At 40.9% G+C, this 23,219-nt stretch overlaps 1 protein-coding gene across 1 annotated transcript; it reads left to right on the top strand.

Annotated features, from left to right (window-relative positions):
- Positions 1 to 6,670: 6,670 nt before the first annotated feature.
- LOC138815773 (putative uncharacterized protein DDB_G0286901) lies at positions 6,671 to 20,344 on the top strand. Its single transcript, XM_070005147.1, has 4 exons — positions 6,671 to 6,702; positions 17,970 to 18,096; positions 19,216 to 19,587; positions 19,727 to 20,344. Exons 1-4 carry the CDS (start codon positions 6,671 to 6,673, stop codon positions 20,342 to 20,344), a joined length of 1,149 nt encoding a protein of 382 aa, XP_069861248.1.
- The last annotated feature ends 2,875 nt before the right edge of the window (positions 20,345 to 23,219 follow it).

The raw sequence follows: 23,219 nt of genomic DNA, 5'->3' as shown, positions 1-23,219 counted from the left end.
TATTTTATGCTCTGTGATAGTTAACTTATGAGTTTACCATTGTCAATAAGAATTGAGCTATTAACAAATGGAATTTCACTGTCAAATACTACAGGAAAATTATTGATGCTAGTACCAAAATGAAAGCCAGCACAGTTAAACTGAATAAAGCTACAAGTTTGAAAGGAGGGGGTTAGTGTTAACGGCTTCTATACATGGAATCTGGGAAGAATACAATGTGTTTTGTTGAATTACTAGTTTTTTTAACCTTGTTAGAAATCAGAACATTATTATTTATTCTTGCTTTTTGGGAACTCTTTAGTAAATGGTTTACAAAAAAAATATCAACATGAATTTGAAAATTCATGATGTGAATTATCAGATTAACATTATTTGCGAAGCTGCCCTGAGATGCAGGCAGGCGTGATTACTTTTCTATTAAATTAATGAAATAAGCTTAGTTTTAAATGGATGGAGAGTCCATGACATTTGTTCCAAAACAAGAAGATACAGGAGAAAATTAAAGAGAAAGGAGAACCAAGTCTCCTGAAATTAGCAAAAATATATAGAAATGTAATTTAAAAATTCATGGTCCAAAGCAAACCCTGGCAGGAAAGTTTGTGAGACTGTTATCTCCACTTAACCACCAGAAAAGAGGAAGTGTTGCTGTGGCTCAAGTAGTAGAGGGCTCCCCTTGATCTAAGGAGTTCAGGAACAGGTTAACACTCAGGCCCAGAGTTCAAGCCCCACAACTGACAAAAAGAAATAAAAAAAAAGATTAAAGCATCAAACAACCTGAAGATGTTGTCCAGAATAAAGAATGTGGCACTATGCATTTACATGACTTAGTCACTTGCAACTTAGTTTACCAGGGGAGGGTGGGTGATTTGTTTGTGAGCCAAAACCTGCAAAACTATTTTGCACTTTACCAAGGAAGGAGGGAATGGAGGAATAGGAAAGGTGTTAGATGGCCTGTCCTTTTGGTTCAGTGATTGTTTTCTGGAGTCAAATTCAGAGAAATTTCACTGGTAATCCTACGTGCATGAGGAATTATGGAGCCATGCATTGGAAGTGGTCTTTGTCCTGTACTTGGACTGGTTCCAACTGCCACTAGGTAGTCCAGGTCCCACTTCAGGACCAAGATGCCTTGAAGACAAGTTACCCACCAGGCAGGTGGACCTAACCACAGCCAGAAACGGCAAAAAGTGCCATGTCAAGGGCAGCACGTGAGATCTAGACCAGACAGATTTTTTGTCATCCACATTTTGTATTACTTTGATTCTACAAAATAATATACGGATTTTAACACCTTCCCCCTCTCCCCTCTCCCCCACTTTGGACAAAGCTCACAAAAATCCTGCCTCTAGCTCCCAGGACACATAACTCTTAGGTTTTCCCAATCCTATCCACGATAGAGAATGACTTAATTGTATTTTGGGGGGGTCCGGCCCTGGGGCCTGAACTCTGGGCCTGGGCGCTGTCCCTCAGCTCTTGAGCTCAAGGCTAGCACTCTACCACTTGAGCCACAGCACCACTTCTGGCTTTTTGCTTATGTGGTGCTGAGGAATCAATCCCAGGCCCTCAGGCATGCAAAGCAAGCGCTCTACCACTGAGCCACCCAGGCTGACTTAATTGTATTTTGAACACATAAAGCATGCATATAAAACTAGCATATTTTGATCTTAGGAGAAAACAGCCTTGTTCCCCTCTACTTTGTTGACTGATAGGCAGTTTTAGAGGAGAATATGTTTTCCTTTTTAGCTAAAAAGCTTGTAGGAAACTATGTTCATAATCTGGCTGCTCTTCCCCATACCTCAACACCTAAAATAAAAATTTCACTAGAATTTACAAGAAAGAATACAAAAGCCAAACATTGGGAATGCTCAGATACAGAATGTTTACAAAACCCTGAATATAACTTGTTGTCTGAGGGAGGGGCTCTCTTTACATAAATTAACGAACCCAAAAGAGCAACCATTAGTACCTGACATGAGTGTCAATGGTTGCTCTTCCATTGACAAGGAGCGGGGCAGCCTGAGCCAGCGGGAGGATGCAGGGAAGGAAGCTTCCACACTGACCTGGGTACAAAAGTTGGAGTAACGACCTCTGGGCCTGTCTTTCTCCTCAGAACGCAGCAGAGTCATCCCCTGCTCCAAGATCTGGCGAATGGCTCCGATTCTGTCAGCCCCATTATGAAATGCAGTGTGAGATCCCAGGGAAGGGTCATTCAGGCCCTGGACCTGCAAGCAGTTGCTAGAGTGCTTCAGTGGCACCATGCCATGTAAGCCATGCCCAGGTAGAGCTTCCAGCGACTGCAGCTGGCTCTGTGCTGTGGCACCCACTGAGGACTGCCCTAGCCTGCCAGAGAAGAAGAAGGTAGTGCAGAAGGTGGAAGGGCTGCAGCTAGGCTTTTACTTCACCAGAGGCCCCAGCATGCCCAGTTGGCCCAGTGTGCCAAATAAAGAAGCTGACATCTGAACTACTAATTTTATTGAGCAGTTGTAAATAAGGTGATACACATTAGTGTATGCACAATGTTATATCCTGAGTCTGTAGTTTCCAAAGGACATTGAACTCCATACTAGCAAGAATGGATTTTATTTTTTGTATTTATAAGGCCATAATGGCAAACTGAAATAGAAGTACAATAAAATTGTTATCCAGAAACATAGTATTAAATCTCAGAATTTGAAAAATAGTTGCATGTAAGTACTGCAAATGAAGTTATACTAGAATGGTAAAATATGCACAAACTATATTAATTCAGTTACATTCAAAAGTAATAAAAAGGAATTACAGAAAGAATACTTACTGTACACAAAATACTACAATGTTTTTAAAGGTTGAAATAACATAGGCTATGTATATTGTTGTAATAAAACATAGTATTTCTATGTTCTTGTCCTGTTTATATCACTGAAGGAAAATATTAGAGAGTAGAAATTATATGTGGCACCAGTTGCTTCCGTTACCAAGAAAGAAGTGGCACTTCTAAATGTGCATCCTGGAAAGACCCTCATACCCAGCACACGTAGACCCATCAGAGGTCCATGTGATGACTCTGAGGGACTCCAATGTACCACAAGGCTGATGCATTGCATCTATAAAACCTTCACCTTTGTACTACATTGAGATTTAGGGAGAAAGGGGGCAATGGAGCTTATAAAAAGAGTCGTGATATTCCAAGAGAATATCTAAAACACCAGTCCACACATACACATTTCGACTTTCTACCTGAACCTAGGCAAAAATACAGTGAACCAAAGAAACTGGGCCCTAGGACTAAGTAAAACTTACTAATCAGACATGAGTGAGGCAAGCAAATTTAGCCTAACACACAAATATGCAAAATACTCTTTGTTTATACAAATACACTTGGAAACAAAGTGCAATAGAAGATAGATACCTTGTATTAATTCTTACTCAGCTAGACCACCTTGGCTCATAACTACAGTCTTATAGAGGAGAATTGAGCTCTTGTGAATAACAAGTCTGCAATATGACTTTTCCCAAATAACCAGCAAAAGCTTGGCTAAATCATGTGCTGGTGGTTCATGCCTGTAATCCTAGTTTCTCATGAGGCTGAGATCTGAGGATCGTGGTTCAAAGCCAGCCCAGGAAGAAAAGTCTGTTAGACTCATCTCCAATTAACCACTAGAAAACTGGAAGTGGTGCTGTGGCTCAAGTGCTCACCTTGACCTGAAGAGCTCAGGGACAGAGCCCAGGCCCAGAGGTCAAGCCCCATGACCAACAAGGTTTGAGGCATAACTTAAGTGGGAGAGTGACAAGCAAGCAAGCTGAATCCTTCAGTTCAACCCCTTGTACAAGATAACAAGCAAGCAAACATACCCTCAACATTTTCTTTTCATGAAGGGAAGGAATGGGGTGGTTGTTCCATCAATTCTATCTAGGGAAATCATCAGTGATCTTTCTGGCAATCCTCAAGCTGACAGAACCAGTATCTTCTCTTTTTAGGAGAATCTCTCTCTCTCTCTCTCTCTCTCTCTCTCTCTCTCTCTCTCTCTCTCTCTCTTTTCTGTGTGTGTGTGTGTGTGTGTGTGTGTGTGTGTGTGTGTGTGTGTGTGTGTGTGTGTGTCCATTGTGGGGCTTGAATTCAGAATCTGGGGACTCTTCCTGAGCATTTTTGCCAATGCTAGCGCTTTACCAATTTTAACCACATTGCCACTTTCAGTTCTGGTGGTTACTTGAAGATAAGCGTCTCATGGACTTTTCCTGCTTGGGCTGGCTTTTGAACCTCAATCCTCAGATCTCTGCATCCTGAGGAGCTAAGATTATAGGACTGAGCAACCTATTCCCAGCTAAGGGAAGTCCCTAACAGGATGGTCATCTGAATGCCAATTAACCATTCTTATCATTTTCTGTCTGGTGCACAGTTGGACTATAATTTTAGCCATGTATTTACTAATAAGTTGTTTAACCCCTGTGCTTCCATGTGAAAAGTTAAGAGTTAACTGCTCAGAGAAGTTCAGAGTTCAGTGAATTAATACACAGTTCTATAAAGAGCAGATTTTGGCACACAGTAATACTTCAGAAATGCTATTTTTATAACAAAATACAAGTTGTGACAGTTATCCTCACATATTAAAACACATGGGATCATTTCACATTCATCTAAGGAAGCAACATCAAAAAGAAGAGCAGTTGTGATTGTCTGTAAAAAGAAAACATTATTGGTTATATAGTATTGAATTCATTCATCTAGAATTTCTATAACTGAGAAGTACACATTGTATATTATTGAAAGCAGCAATGTTACATCACTATTTAGACAAGGCTGAGACCAGCCAGTGTCACTGTCATTTGATATAGTTTTTCCAACTTTCAAAAGCTTGACAAGAGAGAACAAAAACAAGGATTTCTCAGCATGGTTGGCCAACCTGGCTGCTCTACAGGGCAGCACCAGCAGTTCAACCAGATGCTTAGTAACAGCTATGGCCAGTGGAGATTTGTTGACTAGCCCTCATGGAGATTGCCATCTCTTAGAGAGATCAGAGAATCACTTTGTCTTTTATGAATGCTACAGTATCTCCATAAGTATGAAGATTAGAATGATGCTATATTTTATTCTGTTACTCAACCTTATATCACCCAACTATATATAAATGTTCATTGGTTCAGAAAGAATATTATGTGTTCCCAGAGGTATCCAGTTAATGTATTTTCCAACATTCATATAAATTTACATGTCTTTATTTAGGCAAGTCACTGCTTAAGTCGTCATATTAACTATTAATCTTATTTTTCCAACGTATTTTGCAGTTTTTGTTAAGAAAAATAGAAAAAGGAATAGGAACAGGTTGGACTCTCCATTTCGACAGGTCTACTTACTGAGAATCAGCAAGTGGCAACCAACCATCCGGCAGGAGTGGAGGCTACAAGGAGCTGGATTTGGAGGTGGGTTTTGTGGGGTCTGAGCCAGGGGGCAGAGGTTATCAAAAGCCTATTAGGGCAGAGAAAGGTAGGGACTTTCAATCAGCTCACAGTGGAATGTTTAAGGCCAGGCTTGGGTCAGACTGCCCTGCCTGCACATCAAGTCCACACATACCTGGGCTTTGCCTGGTCCATATGTGCCTGAGACAGTAGGGCGGCGGTCATTCCTTCATATTCCATCTTTAGATACATAAGAAGATTGGGACAAGAGGGGAGAGGTAAGTCTTTCATATAGGGTCTTTGGATAGATAAAAGGATTGGGCTGGAAGAAGAAACCAGGAGTTGTTAGACTCTTCTTTGGACATTCTTTGTCTGGTCCTATTGGGGATTTATTATCCAAACTGTCCTGTTCGGAATTTATATTCCATTTGGGAGTTTCTAGCAGAGGTATCATCCTAGTCCTGAACTTTCCTTTTTTTTTTTTTTTTGTAGGCCATGGGGCTTTAATTCTAGGCCTAGGTGCTGTCCCTCAGCTCTTCAGCTCAAGGCTACTGCTCTACCACTTGAGCCACAGGCCACTTCTGGCTTTCTGGTGGTTAATTGGAGATAAGAGTCTCAAAGACATTCCTGCCTGAGATGGCTTTGAACTGTGATCATCAGATCTTAGCCTCCTGAGTAACTGGGATGACAGGAGTGAGCCATCAGCGCCCGGCTTTGGTCCTGCACTTCAGATGAGGTCAGGAATGAATTATTCCTGAGAACCAGGAAGGACCCGGGGGTGGGAGGGGTGGGAGGTGAGAGTCCATGGAAGCAACGTGGAGTTATGAGAACAAAGCAGGTTCTCATCAGCTTTGAATAGCAAATTAATTATTTTGATAATCACCAATAATTATGGCCTTTTTACTCTTAGGATAAGTCACACTGATAATATTGATATTTCTATATCTACATAGATATAGATTTTCACAGTGATATTTCTATAGTGCTAACCAGATGCTAGGCACTATGTGTACATTCTCTCCCTTACATATACACACACTCCTTACAACAACACTTTAGCACAAGTACTATATTGTTACCATTTTATAGATGAAGAAAACAGAACCAAAGAAGAAAGATTAAATAACTTGTCCAGTCTGGTGAGTGGTGGAGCTAGAATTTGTACTCACCACTCTGGGTTCATGTCTATGCTCTTTAGACATGCTGCCATGGGCAGGTGAAGAATGAGTAAAAGTTCTAATGGTTTGAAGGTGAGGATGAATGGAAATATAGAGAATAGGAAATCAATACTTGCGAAAGCATGTCAGATGTGAGGACAGTAATAGAGAACAGGTATGTCTGAGATTAAAAATAAGAGACATGAAGTGAACCCAGGGAAGGCACAGTTAGAGCCAGGGGTCCTGTGGAGGCCAGACCATGTAGGAATGGGCAGGTCAGATCAGAAACTTAAAGAAGAACAGGATTCCGTGAGCAAGAGGGCACAGTAGTCTGAATGCCATTTTGGCATACAAGGTGAGAATGCAAGGAGCCATGTGACAGCCAGATGACTGTGCTGTTGGAGGTAGGGTACAAATCACACAGGGCAGAGGGAAGGATTGAATTTGGGAGAGGTAGTCTCAAAAGGAGTTCCATGGGTGATTCCTAGGCTTCTAGTTTGTGGAAACGACTAAGGAGGCTCAGAGGCTTGTAATGAAAGTAATTTGCTAAATCCTGGATATGTGGAATACAAGGAATATATGGGATCAGGGGAGGTGTCCAGAAGTATACTGAAGGAAGGACTCAGAGATAAATTCTGGAGATAAACCTGACAGTTTAAGCTACAGGATACATAAGATCCCACATACAGGCTCTAGAAGAAGAGACGCTGAAGGAAATGGCATTTTAAAAGACCAAGAAGATAAGGATGAGCCTACAACAGAGATACGGAGAGGCAGAAGGTAAACCAGTACAGTAATGTCAGAAGCCAGTGAGAGGACATGTTTAAGAAAGCAATAAAGTACAATGCTTCTGAGAACAAAGAAGACTCATGTTGAAACAACCATTACATGAGACATGGTGACAGCTTCCAGAAGGACAAGAGGGCAGGAGTGAAGTGAGGAATGAGGATGGGTTATGGAAATGAAGAAAGAGGGAACACAACTCAGAAAGATGGAAGCATGAGAGAATGGAGTTTCAAGAGAAGGTTCAGCAGATTTCTGAGTGCTAAACACCTGTGGCTCACACCTGTAATCCTAGCTATTCAGCAGGCAGAGATCTGAGAACCACAGTTTGAAGCCAGCGTGGGTACACAAATCCTTCAGACTCTTATCTCCACTTATCCAGAAAAAACATAACTGGAGGCATGGCTTTAGCTAATGATGCCAGTCGTGAGCAAAAAAGTCAAGTGAGAGTCCCAGCGTTCAAGTCCCAGCGCCAGCATGAGAATGACCATATTTAAAATGTTGATTCCAAGACCAGATTTGGGAGAAAGAAGATGAATTCAGAAGAGAAAAGCCGTAACTATGAAGCTTCTATGAATTAGAGAGAGAAAAGATAAAAAACTTGAAGAGCTGTGAGAAGATAGTCTTTTACCAGGAAGGCAGGAAGCTAGGAGGTGAGTGGCTATAAACAGGTTTGTACCTTTGACAGTGAGAAAACTGTGAAGTTCCCATCTGATGACTCCCACCTTGTTTAAGACACAAAGCTGCACAGGGAGAATGAAAGAGGAGGTGTGGGGTGAGAAGGAAAGTGTAGTGTCAGAGTTCTGAGCAGACAAGAAGGTCTAAGCTTTAAAGGTGGTAAAAGTGAAACCCTGAAACAGATTGCTAGGTGGAACTGAGGGCTCATTTCAGAATACTGGGAGTCAAGACATGCAGAGGTTTCAAATGATTACAATGCCTGCCTATGGGTTCAGGTAGGGTGGACAACTGTGAGGAGACATCGAGCTTGGGTTTGGTTAAGCAAGATCCCACACGAACTCGAAAAGACAAGTGGACTTAAGGTATAAACCTGCTAGATATAGACCAGGCACCTAAGCTACAAGAAGAAAAGCGAGAAAAGAGAGACTTGGCGAGAGTAACAGAAGAAATGAGTTGATGGAAAGAGGTGGGCAAAAACAGAATATTTGAATTTAACCCATTAATTTTATGAAAACATGTTAGAAGGGGACACAAGTGGGTCATGCTGCATGTTAGCTCTTCAGAAGACTGAGATCCAGAGGATTGCAGTTTGAAGCCAGCCCAGGCAAAAAGTCGTAGACTCCATCTCCAAAATAACCAGCAGCAACCAAGTGGTGCAGCACTAGATGTCAGCAAGCTGAGCAAGAGCTCAAGGCTCCAATTCAAACCACAGTACCTAAAAAAAATTAAATCACTCATTAGCAATTGTGTAGACTTTAAGTCAAAGCCCAGCAAAACAAGAACCAGGATATTGGTGCTAGCAAGAGGGGAAGGCTAAGGGAGCAAGGGGAGAAGGGTAGATTAAGGGGGAAGGGTGGAGAATGCAGGCAAGAATCCATACCACAGAATTGAGAAACATTAAGGGAAAGGGTGTTTCAAAAGGGAGTGTGTAAAGATGTTGATGTGGTGACACAAATCATGATGCAGAGTACACATAAATTGCTTTATTAAATTGCAAAACATTCAACACATAACCTAGGATTAATATAAGTAAAGGGAAGGATGGCTTGGAGGATTGGGGGAGAATGCTGAAAGGATAACATTGATCAAGACACACAATATTCATAAACTGCTCTGTACAAATACCTAAAGATAACAAAAATATTTTTAAAAAGCAAGCAGGGAATGACTATGGTCATAAGGCAAGACACAATGCCATCTACTGCTAGCAAGAAAAAAATGGGAATGTAAGTTTCAGACCCCAAGTAAGTTGACTAAGTTAAAAAAAAAATTACTCATTAGAAAGCTTGAACTGCATTGCTTCTTATTAATACATTAAGAAGATGTATGAAAAGATTACAATCCAATGAGTAAAATATGCAAAACACCCTACTTGGCTTGGGACTCCTCATCCAGGGCACCCAGGGTCACTTCCTCCAAGTTTCTTTCTTTGGGGCCGTTAACTCCATGCCACTGAACAACAGCAAAAGGCTCTGCAGTGATATGAATGAATTACACCAATGCTTTTACAAACATAAGCTCACAAAAAAACAATGACCTATTTCTTCTTTTTCCAATAAAAGCAGTATTAGGGTTTGAACTTAAGAGCATTGCATTGAAGCAAGATTTTCCTACTTATGCTTTCTGCATAGCTGAGATTATAGATGTATACCCCCAACCTGGCTTGTTGATATTCAGTCTTTTCTCCCAGATAGCCTCAAACCATGATCCTCCCAAGTCTTTAGAGATTACAAGTGGGATTCACTGAGCTCAAGTTTAGTGTCTTATTTCTTAAGGGTTTGCTTTTCAAGGAGTTCTGTACACATACAGCTGCCACACCAAAATGAATTTCTTATCCATATAAATTTCCACAATGTGAAAAGTTTTTTTATAATAGAAATTTCCATAATAAATCTAAAATTAAGAATGGGATATAGGCCAGGCACTAGTGGCTCATGCCTATATTCCTAGCTACTCAGGAGGCTGAAATCAAGAATCACAGTCCAAAGCAAGCCTAGGCAGGAAAGTATGTGACAGTCTTATCTCCAGTTAATCACCAGAAAATCAGAAATGGAGCTGTGGTAAAGCACTAGCTTTAGTGCATTAGCTCAAATGGTAGAGCACTGGGCTTACATGACCAGGTCCTGAGTTCAAGCACCATGATCAGCATGAGAGACAGAAAGAGAGACAGAAAGAATGGAAGATATTCTTTTTTTCTTTTTTCTTTTTGTCAGTCTTGGGACTTGAACTCAGGGCCTGGCACTTCTCCTGAGCTTCTTTTACTCAAGGCTAGTACTCTATCACTTGAAATACAGTGCCACTTCTGGCCTTTTCTGTTTATGTGATACTAAGTAATCCAACACAGGGCTTCATGCTTGCTAGGAGAGTACTCTAACATTAAGGCACATTCTCAGCCTCAAACATAAATATTCTTTTTTTTTTTTTTTTTTTTTTTTTTTTTTTTTGTCGGTCGTGGGGCTTGAACTCTGGGCCTGGGCGCTGTCCCTCAGCTCTTCAGCTCAAGGCGAGGGCTCTACCACTTGAGCTACAGCGCCACTTCCGGTTTTCTGGTGGTTTATTGGAGATAGGAGTCTCACGGTCTCTCCTGCCCGGGCTGGCTTTGAACCGCGATCCTCAGATCTCAGCCTCCTGAGTAGCTAGGATTACAGGCGTGAGCCACCAGCGCCCGGCAAACATAAATATTCTTAAACTACAAGCATTAAAAAATACTCCCAATAAAAATAAGACTATGTTGGGCCTGGCACCACAGAGTGTGGTTGGGGTAAGAGACCAACAAAATGCTGGTGTAGTGTTTACACCTGCCACAAGAACTATACAGACATGGGAGCTATTACTTGGCAGGCTGTGGTCAGGCTAGCCTGGGTAAAAAGCTACTTTATTCAAAAAATAATGAAAAAGGATTGGGTACATATCTCAAGTGATTGAGCCTCTGCATGGCTAGTGCAAGGACCCTGAGTTCAAACCTAGTACTCCCAAGAGGAAGAAAAAGACCACCGAACAAACTCAGAAAATGGCAATAAGGTAGAAATAAATTTTAAAAAAAGGATCACATATGATTATAAATAAGCTGGTAATAACTAATCCAGCAAAACAAGACTTTGAATTAATTTATATTTTATTTCATTTTAATATACCATCTACAGACGAAATACAGCACAACGAAAATTTGAATTTTAATTCACATGACCTCATTCTTTTCCTTTCTGTATTGACATTAATACTATTTGAACATTACATTTTATGAAGGCCCAGACAAAGAAATATTACTTTTAGTAAACTGTTAAAATGTAGAATTGGATGTATGGCTCAAGTGACACAGGCTTGGTCTAACAAGCCAAGCTCAATTCCCAATATTGCTGGGAAAATATTACAGTCATATACAGAATCCAGCATTTTTTTCATCCTAGTGCAGAAAAATAAGTTTTCCATGATGGCTTTTTAAGGTTTTAAAGTACATATAAATTAAGCTGCATTAATAAAATACATCTCAACTTAAATATTGTGTGTTTTAAACACGTAGAAACTGCAATCAGTTTGAAAAGACCCTTACAATTAAAGGATGTACTCTTAAGGAAGGGACCCAAAGGTGGAATGAATGGCTCTGTGCCAGTGAACCTGTAAAATAATATTTATCAACATGAATGACAGTAAATGGCAACAAGTTTTTAATATTTTTTCCATTGTTGATGAAGATGGTGTTGGTTTTTTTTCTTTTTGGTCTTTATTTCTTGTTTTTTTGTGTGTTTGTTCCTTTAACTGTCTTTGGGGGGTAAGAGGAGGCAAAGAAATGGAAGAACCAAGGGTAAACAAATGCAGCAGTGATACTCAGTAGACACTATCAGGAAAATGAACTGTACAACTATACAATTTGTAGGTAGAGATTGGAGAGGGAAATGGTGAGAGCAAAGGAAGGGGTGAAATTGCCACCAAATAAATATATTCATTATCTGCTTATGAAATGGTGACCCCTCTGTACATCTCTTTAATAATTAGTAACAGGGATTGGGAAATTAACTAAGTGGTAGAGTCCTTGTCTAGCATGCATGAGGCCCTGGGCTCGATTACTCAGCACCACATAAGAAGAAAAATTTGGAAGTGGTGTTTTGGCTCAAAGCTGAATAGCTGAGGGACAGAGCCTAGGCTAAGGGTTCAGGCCCCATTATCAACAAAGAAAAATTACTAACCATTTTTTTTAATCTCACAGTTTCTTTTTGCCATAAATTTTGATTAACTTCCACTTTGGTTTTGCTTTTTCTTTTGTTGTACAGGTTCCTGAGTCTTGAGCTCAGGGTCTCTCTCTCTCTCTCTCCCCCCTCTGTCAGCTTTTTCTCTCAAGGCTGGCGCTCTACCACTGGAGGTATACCTTCACTTCCAGCCTTTTTTTTTTTACTGTTTAACTAGAGATCAGAATATCTATCTCAGGTTCATCTGCCTGAGCTGGTTTCAAACTTTAGTTCTCAGATCTCAACCTCCTAAGTAGCTAGGACTATAGATTTAAGCAACAAGTCCCTGGCATTTAAAAAAATATCATAAAATAGTTATAGTTGTGATATTTCCACATAATGTTACCCTCCCTCTTCTCAAAACAATTTCAACAGGTTTGACAAAATTCTACTTAAACCATATTCATTCTATTTCCCCTTAGTTAGTCAACCCTCTTACTAGTACTCCACCCTAGCCTCTCTCTCTCCCCCAACTTGATATTGATCAACAGCTTTCATGTAATTTTCATATATAGTTAGAATGCATTTCAATATTATTCATTCTTTTCCCCTTCCCCTTCTCCTCTTAAATAGACTTGTAGACTCAAATTGTATGTCTGCCCATAATAATAAAAGTAGAATCATGTCTACAAATACATATGATTTTTAGGTCTAGCTTTTATATAGGAGAAAAAAACATATATCTTGTGGGGTTTTTTTTGTTGTTGTTTAGCTTAGCTCATTATGATGTCTTCTAATTATATCCATTTTTCTGAAAGCGACTTGATTTCATTTTCCTTCATGGCTGTGTAACATTCCATGGTGCATCAATACCACTTCTTCTTTATCATTCAAGAAGATTCCAATACTGGGTGCCTGCGGCTCATGCCTGTAATCCTAGCTACTGAGGAGGCTGAGATCTGAGGATCATGGTTCAAAGCCAGGCAGGCAGGAAATTCCGTGAGACTCTGATCTCCAATAAACCACTAGAAAACCAGAAGTGATGCTGTGGCTCAAGCGGTAGAGCACTTACCCTAAGCTGAAGAGCTGAGGGACAGCACCCAAGCCCAGAGTTCAAGGCCCACGACTGACCAAAATAAAAAAGAAGATTCCAGCTGTCTGATTCCATTATTTGGCTATTGTACACAATGCTGTAATAAACATGAGTTATTCTGACATCTTTCTGGTATACTGATTTATTCTATTGGCATTTGCCTCATACTAGTATAGTGGAGTCTTTGGGAGGGTTTATTTTTAGGCTGATATCCATAATGATTACACTAGTTTACATTCCCACAAAAAGACAATAAAGATTCCTTTTCTAATACATGTTGCCAGCATTTTCTTGGTGGTTGTCATTCTAACTGAAGTAGATGGAATCTTATTGCAGTTTTAATTTGCATGTTCTTTATTATAACTAAGGCTGTTGGACATTTCCTGATGACTTTATTAGAGATCCCTTTCTTCTTCTTTAAACTATGTAATTACATTATTTGTGGGTTTTTTATGTCTATTTTCAGTCCTCTGTATAGTATGGATATCAATCTTTTATTTGTTGGATAGCTGGCAAAGATTATTCTCTTATTATTTGAGTTGACTCTTGATTCTGGTCACTTCTTTTGCTTTGAAAAACTTAATTTGATACTGTCCCATTAACCCATGTTTGTTTCCATTCTCTGGAGTCCTATTCAGAAAATAATTGCCTGTGTTTCATAAGTTTTCATATATTTTTCTGTAGTAGATTTAAAACTTCAGTTCTCATTTTGAGCTCTCTGTACCTATTGGGGTTTTTGTTTTTGTTTTTGTTTTTAGAAGGTGAGGAAAGGCCCATTTTCAGTATCCTAAATGGATGACCCGTTTTCCTAACACCATTTATTGGAGAGTTTTTTTTTTTTTTTCTCCAGTGTGTGTCTTTTGGCTCCTTTGTCAAATATCAGTTGGCTACAGATATGTGCTCTTTTACTTTATGAACAAGATGTTTTTCTTTTCATTTGTATTTGCAGGTCCTGGGCCTGAACTCAGGGCCTAGCTACTGCCCCTGAGGTATTTTTTCCCAAAGCTAGGATTCTACCACTTTAAACACAACTGCATTTCCAGCTTTTTGGTGGTTAGAGATAAGGATCTCACACACTTTCTTTTTTTTTCTTTTTTATTGTAAAAATAAGGTACAGAGGGGTTAGAATTACATGGGCAAGATAGTGAGTACATTTCTTATCAAGCATTGTAGCTTCCTCCATTGTTTACCCTTCCGATCCCTTCCCAGCCTCCCCCATCCCCCCACCCAATTCTCCACCCCCACCAAAGTTGCAAAGTTTCGACATGACAACTTGTACTTCTCACTGTTGCAACGGGCCCACTTGTATCCTTATTTAAACGACTTGTTTTCCCCTTCCCCCCCACAAATTATACCACATCAAATACATTGAAAGCAGGGGTTATACTGTGGGGGAGATACATACAAAGCAACAAAGAAATAATCTTATGACATTGTCCCATTTGTTAGGAAATGGAAAGACTTGGAAAAAATTTTGCATTGTGAAGGTTAAAATGTGTATATGACTTTAACTAAGTATTACTATTCCACAATAGTTAGGAATTTGTGAATTTCATGTAATCACTTAATCTCAATAAAACCTATTTAAAACATTATTACCCTTTGGACTATATTCTAACAATTCATAATGTGGCATGATTTTTTTTTCCTGTATTTTGATGTCTAGTCCAATTTCCCTAAGGGATTTTGATAGGTTAAAAATAATTTCTATTTTTTTCTCAAAACTATATTAAATGCTAATAAAGAAAATTGGAAAATAATATAATTTTAAATCAGAAAAAAGATTTCTGTTTTAAAATTGTTTTGGATTTCGTTAGAGGGTAAAAAACCAATGTAGAGAATTTATTTGGAATAGTCTTTTATATGAAAAACAAAATTAATCATCAGTACTTTGGCATTTCTTTTCAAAAAAAGAAAATTGTAAATGGGATGGGCAGGGAAATCAATAAGACTCTTATCTCTCAAAAGCCAGAAGTGAAGACATACATGGTTCAAGTAAAGTGCTAGCCTTAAGCATAAAAGCTCAGGGTCAGTACCCAGGCCCTAAGTTCAAGCCCCAAACCCTGCACACACAAAAATATCTTACTCTAAGACTTATGTATAAACTATCATCACCTAAATTAGTCACAAACAAAACCAAAATGAATGCCACAAACCATGTCTTCCTAACACCACTCTTGGAAGCCCCACAAATGGCACAGCCACTTCTACATACACACATGTAGATATTATGTGTGTATGTATATATATTCCTCAGGCATGCAAGGCAAGTGCTCTACCACTGAGCCACCTTCCCCCCCCAAAAAATTAACAAGTTGAAGCTGGGAACTGGTGGCTCATTCCTGTAGTCCTAGCTACTTATAAGGCTGGGATCTGAAGATCACAGTTCAAAGCCAACCTGGGCATAAAAGTTACATTATCTCCTAGAAAACCAGAAGTGGATCTGTGGCTTCAAGTGGTAGAGCAGTAGCCTTAAGCAAAAAGAAAAAGCTAAGAGACAGAACCAGGCCTTGGATTCAAGCTCTAGAACTGGCACCTAAATAAATATAGTTAACAAACTGAAAAATTAAAAGATTTGCTTTAGATTTTCTATTTGTAACCGATAAGCGTTTGAGTTTTACTATTATAGTGTCACCATTCAACTACAGAATTACTTCAGTGCTTATTCTATCTTCTTTCTGCTACCCCACTTTTAACTATATCGATTAAACTTGCTTTATAGTAAAGTCACTTCCATCATTTCTGTATGTAAATGGAAAAGTGTTAAATAGAATTGGCTACTTATTAGGATAATAATAAATATCCTGAAAACATTGCATTCTCTCTCTAAATTTCCAAAGACCAAAGCTAATAGTGACAGACATTTTCCCCCAGAAATCAGTTGAAAGAGGTCAAGAGTGCAATTGAATCCACCTTGCTTTTCCATGCTGGAACAGCAGTTTGAAGTAGGTGATGCAAACCTTACATTTCACCAGACCTTTCCAATTAAAGGCTGGTATAAGGATTTTGATCAATGATCTAAACACAAGCATAGAGAAGAAAAAGAATACAGTAAATTTTCTAGCAAGAGTTCTCATAAAATAGATTCATTTTGGCTCAAAGTGTTTCCTAGGCTCTGAAAGCTGAGGAAAGGAAGCTGAAACAGCCTCTGATGGTTCAAGAATATACTGAGCAAAGGTCCCCTCGAAGGTTTGTGTACAGATTTGGACAGTGGTTACATTAAAACATCCATTTCCATTGGGCAAGCTTCTGATTTCCACATTTGGAGGATTAATGTTTCCGGTGTATGTCAAAAAGCATATTCTGAAGTGCTCGACATTTCTCTATTCTAAGCATTCATTCAATATCCAGACTAAATTTAAAATGTTTGAGTATAGAAAAACACAGACCTTCATAACAGGGCTAACAGGAATTTGTGAAGATCTTTAACACTCATTATAAATAATTTTAGTACAGTAACTACATAAATGGAAATTAATAATGTGCTTGCTGCTATTATGCACTTGAAAAAGAACTACAATGATATTCTAACTATAAAATTAACTCAAGATTTTTAAATATAGATCTCAAAAGCCAGATTGCCTAGACTCTAGTTGAACAGATAAATTGGTAAGTGCACTGGATTACAATGTCAAGCAGGAAGTAAAACTGCATCCCAGTTTTATATCACTTAAGTTTTGAAAAAAGCAACAGCACTATGCATATATGTAATTAAATTTGTGCATATAAATTCACATTGCTGACAGCAGGAAAAATAAAGGGTCTTCATCCAATGTCATACAGGTTTAAAATTTCTAACTCAGGGTAGGACTGAAGTTCATTGGTAAAGTCCTCTGGCTTGGCTTGCTTGAGGCCCATGTTTGATCCACAATATGATAAGAAAAAACATGACAAAAATATAATTTTAAATTATAAAACAGTGAAAAGTCAGATTATTAGCAGTACTAGCTGCAGTGTCACACTCTTCTAAAGGACACAACATTTTCATTTGTTTAAAAAAATGAAGCTAGACATGAAGTCATGATGGCACACACTTCTAATCTCAGCTATGTAGGAAGCATAGGGAGAAATCTATGTCTGAAAAATAATGAGGCCCTCAGTTCCAAATATTACAGCCAAAAATACATAGATAAGTAAATAAATGGAGAAGCTTTGCCTCGTTTAACTTTGTATTTGTCTAATTTGAGAAAAAGTAAGGTGAGAAGTTTATTATCTCATTTGTTTAAATAAGGTCATCCACTTACTGACATATGGAATAGCATTTGGTTTTCAGCATATTTATTTTACTGACTTCTGATTCTCAAGTAGCAAATCAACTTTACACAGATAAAGGCAGATTGGTGATTTGCACAAGTCAAGGTGCCAGTTCTTAAAATTTTCTGATAGGGCTGGAACTCACACTTTGTGTGTGTGTCTGCACACACACACATGTTTGTGTGCATGCTCAGGCCTGAGCTCTGTATCTCAAGACTTCAGGCTCAGGGTTGGCACTCCACCATTGAACCACAGCCTCACCATGGTTAACTGGAGGTAGGAGTCTCCTGGACTTTACTGCCAGGTTGTATTCAAACCTAGATTCCATCTCAGCCTCCAGAGGACCTAGGTGAAGAGGCATGAGACTCTGCTTCCCAGAAGCAGTGCACAAGTATTGACCAAGCCAGGAACAGGCCAAATAAGCTCTGCTAATGATGACAACTACATATATAACATCACTACTCATAATAGTGACAACTACAAACCTGACCTCAATACTCAGAACAGTAACAATTATACACCTAACCTGAATACCCAGAACAGTAAAAAGAGCAACAACTACACACCTAACCTCAACACTCAGAACAATCAGAACAGGGTGAACTGCACACCTAACCTCACTACTATGAACAATGCCAACTACATACCTAACCTCAGTACTCAGAACATTCACAACCACATATCTAACCTCAACACTCAGAACAGTCAGAACAGTGACAACACACATAACCTCAATACTCAGAGCAGTGAGAACAGTGACAACTGCACACCTCACATCAATACTCAGGACAGTGACAAATAAACCACTTAACCTCAACACTCACAACAGTGAGAATCACACACCTAACCTCAGTACTCAGAATGGTGACAACTATATATCTAACCTCAGCACTCAGAATGGTGATAACTACACACCTAACCTCAACATTCACAACAGTGACAACCACACACCTGACCGCAGTACTCAGAATGGTGACAACTACATACCTAACCTCAGTACTCAGAACGGTGATAACTACACACCTAACCTCAATACTCAGAATAGTGACAACAGCACAAATAACTTCAGTACTCAGAACAGTGACAACCACACACCTAACCTCAGTACTCAAAACAATGACAACTGCACACCTAAACTCAACATTAAGAACAGTGATAACCACACACCTAACCTCAATACTCAGAATAGTGACAACCACACACCTAACCTTAGTACTCAGAATAGTGACAACTACACATCTAACCACAGTACTCAGAAAAGTGACAACTACACACCTAACTTAAATATTCAGGACAGTGCCAACACACAGCTAATGTAAATACTCAGAAAAGTGACAATTGCATATCTAACCTCAGTACTCAGAACAGTGACTACATACCTAAGCTCAATACTCAGATTAGTGACAAGTGCACACCTAACCTCGGTATTCAGAACAGTGACAACTACACACCTAAGATCAGTACTCAGAACAGTGAAAACTGCACACCTAACCTCAATACTCAGATCATTGACAACCACACTGCTAACTTCAATACTCAGAACACACAACAGCACACCATACCGCATCATTCAGAAGAGTGACAACTACATACTTAACCTCAGTACTAAGAACAGTGACAACTACACACCTAACCTCAATACTCAGAAGAGTGACAACTACACACCTAACCTCAACACTCATAAAAGTGACACCACACACCTAACCTCAATACTCAGAAGAAGTACAACTGCACACCTAACATCAATATTCAGAAGAGTCAGAATAGTGGCAAATGCACACCTAACCTCATTACTAAGAACTGCAACAACTACTCACATAACCTCAATACTCAGAACAGTGACAACTACACACCTAATCTCAACACTCAGAACAGTGACGACTGCACACCTAATTTCAATACTCAGAACAGTGACAGCTACACACCTAACCTCAGTACTAAGAACATTGCCAACTATACACTAAACCACAACATTCAGAACAGTGACAAATGCACACCTAAAATCAATACTCAAAACAGTGACAACCACATACCTAACCTCAGTACTCAGAATAGTGACAACTTCCACATAACCTCAATACTCAGAACAGTGACAACTGCACACCTAACCACAATACTCAGAACAGTGATAACTACACACTTAACCTCAACACTCAGAAAAGTGACAGCAGCTCACCTAACCTTAATACTCCTAACACTGACACCAAACACCTAACTTCAACACTCAGAACAGTGACAACTTCACATCTAACCTCAATATTCAGAAGAGTGACAAAGACACACCGAACCTCAACACTCCGAACAGTGACAACTGCACAACTAACCTCAGTACTCAGAACAGTGACAAACACATACCTATCTTCAACACTCAGAACAGTCTGAAGAGTGACTACTTCACACCTCACCTCAATACTCAGAACAGTGACAACTTTACAACTAGCCTCAATACTCATAACAGTGACAACCACACACCTAATGTAAACACTGAGAACAGTCTGAACAGTGACAACAGCACACCTAACCTCCATACTCAGGACAGTGACAACTATACACTTAACCTCAACACTAACAACAGCAACAACTGCACATCAAACCTCAGTACTCACAACAGTGACAACTGGACACCTCACCTCAACACCCAGAACCCTGACAACCGCATACCTAACCTTAATATTCATAACATTGGCAACCACACACCTAATTTCAACATTCATTGCAGTGACAACTACACATCTAACCTCAGTAATCACAACAGTGATAACCACAGACCTAACCTCAACACTCAGAACAGTTTGAACAATGAGTACTGCACACCTCACCTCACTACTCAAAACAGTAACAACTAACCTCAACACTCACAAAAGTGACAACTACACATGTAACCTCATGACAATAGCACACCTCACTCAGCAATCGGGAAGAAGGGGGAGGCAGGTGCAGGCGCCATAGGCCAGGGCTGGTAAGGTAGAAGTGCTTTCTGAGGCGCCCTTCCCCTTCCTGCACCAGGCTGTGGTCTGATGAGGCAGGAGACATCTAGAAGCTTCGAGGTAAAAGGGTTAGGAATGCCCTTTTAGAGCAATCAGGGGTATTCAGGACTGCAAGTGTTGCCAGGCCAGCACCAGCTGGAGAACTGCCCATGTCCTCTGCCTCTCGCCTCCTGCACCCTTCATGTCCCCGCGCCCCACCCTCCACTTTTCCCCCTTTCCAGGTCACCCCCTTCCCTTTTTGCCGGTCCCCTTCCACACTGTGCACTGGCTGGGATGGTGGTGACGGCAGCACCAGCCCGCTCTGGACTTGTGCACAGGCCCCATGACCCCCGAACTTTGCCTAACTCCAGGGCCACCTGAGGCGCAATCTTTGCGGCCATGAATGCTCTTGACCCTTGCAATGCCTCCAGGGCGCCCACCCTTGCTGTGCACAGTGCCACAGACTTGCGTGGAGGGTACAGGCTGCTGGCCAGGTGGCTTTGAGCCCCACGCCACTCCTCTACTACCTGCATACCCAGCCAGGGCAGTCTGACCATGGCACACCAGGCGCTGGGTTGCTCTTGAGCTCCTTCTGGGACTCCCTGCAGCAGCCGCCCATGCCCAGCCTGGCGACTGAGATTCCGGCCTGGCCGCACTCGGCCACCCCAGCCACCAGGAGCCGTCACTACCACCTGGTCATGCATGAGGCGCTGCAGCTGCTGCTGGTACCAGAGCTTGGCCTAGCCCAAGAGATTGAATGGGTCCCACTCTTCCTCCAGCAGCTGGTGGAAGCAGTTTGCCACCACCCAGCCGAAGCTCTCCTGCATTGCGGTGCAGATGGCAACCATAGGGCACCCCAGGGTGCCCTTATCCTGCCGAGGTTACTACGGGCCCACCATGGGCAGTCCAACCAAGCAAGGCTCAGGGGAGCCTGTGGTGAGGACCCATGCTGGCTGCCTCTGCCCTCCCTGCCAGGCCCGTTCTAGTCCCTCCCTGTGCTGCCACTACCACTGCCTGCCCAACCGCAGCGAGACAGCCAATCAGCACACAGAGACACGCCCATTCCCCAGCCTGCGTGCCCTAGAGCCCAATCACATGCTGGGAGGCTGTTACATCATGGGACCTCCGTGCCCCACCCACGGCCTGTTTGTGAGAGGCGGGCCAGGGGCAGAACCACCTCAGATGGGCGCAGGTGACCTGGGCTGCAGACCCATTGGACACAGCCATCCTGTAATCCCTTGGAGCTTGGGGTATGTTCTTGTCTGCTAGAGTTCTGTGAAGGTTACTCATTCACTTAGCCATTCAACAGCCCTGTACTTGGCATTTAGTGTGTGGTTGAGGAGGCACCAGCTGCTTCTTGTTATGAAGCTTAGATCTCATTCTGCATACTGAGAAAAAAGAAAGACAGAGTCCTCTTCTAACTCCCAGTGCAAGTGTCTAACCTGAAGACATGACTCCTAGTGCAAGGAAATGGCCATGAGGACATGACTCCAAGTGCAAGGATCTGGTCATTAGGATGTGACTCCCAGTGTAAGGGTCCGGCCATGAGGACATGACTCCTGGTGCAAGAATGTGACCATGAGGACATGACTCCCAGAGCAAGGATCTGGCCATGAGGACGTGACTTATAGTGCAAGGATCTGACCTTAATGATGTGACTCCTAGTGCAAGGGTCTGACCATGATTATGTGTGGGAAAGCTTTCCTTTGGAAATGAAGGTTAAGGTGAATGGGAAAGGTGACAAGGGGCAGATGCAGATGTCTTGAGGTGGGATGAAGTGTAAACCTTATTAAGCTCAAAGGAAAGCAGTGTGACTGGGACGAGAATGATTGAACAAAGACCAAATTTTAGTCCTCATTCCAGGAGCAGTGTCTTAAACACAACTAATTTATATTTGAAAGGCGCACTCTAGCTGTGCTGTGAAAATCTAGGCTGGAGTATCCAGGGAAGAACTGATGAGGTCACTTGGATTTAAGATGGTAGCAGTAGATATAAGTAAGAGTGACTAGATCAGCAGGACTTGGACAGTGCTTGGTATGGATGATAAAACTGATGTGAAAATTCTTTTGCTGGCATAGGCATCTGAAATGGGAATGTTCGTCACAACTAAATGCAACAGTGGGAAGGGACCATGAGCTCCATCTTGTGCATGTTGAAGTTGGTGATTTGGATGGTTTTGTTTGTCATTTCAAATATCCAGTTAAGGCCTGAGCTCAGAGATAAAGGGGAATCTTGCCCACACAACTGGTGGCTGCCCCATCTTACAGCCATCACTTTCCCTTACATTTTGGATTTTGTTCAGGCATCAGGTGACTGTAGGACACAGGGGAAATGGGGCCCCTTCCAGCCTCAACCTTCATTAATCTTACATGATTCATTGTATTTTCATTCCTTTGCCAGCAACTGCTGAAGAATAGGTTGCCTTGAATATCTGGCAGAGCAGATTGGAGGGGAAAATTAAGGGTAATCCTTTCTTACACCTAAAAAGAAATTGAAGCTGAGTACAGGTGGTATGCCTAGCATCCTAACTACTGAGAAGTCTGAGATGTCAGGATCATAGTTCAAAACCAGCCTTGGCAGACAACTCTGGGAAAAACTCTTCTCTCTAACTAAACCTGTATTGCAACTATAATTATGGAGAAAACCTAGATCCTGAATTGTATCGAACGTCCAACTTAACTCACTTGGGAAACTCCCTACCTCCCTTCTTGTCACTAAATACACTTAACAATAAAATATAGCGGGAAAAAAAGAT

The sequence above is a fragment of the Dipodomys merriami genome, unplaced genomic scaffold, assembly GCF_024711535.1.
Source record: "Dipodomys merriami isolate MVZ:Mamm:240054 unplaced genomic scaffold, mDipMer1.0.p SCAF_669, whole genome shotgun sequence".
NCBI lineage: Eukaryota > Metazoa > Chordata > Mammalia > Rodentia > Heteromyidae > Dipodomys > Dipodomys merriami.
The sequence above is the reverse complement of the archived record's forward strand: the minus strand, read 5'-3'. Positions and strand labels throughout refer to the sequence as shown.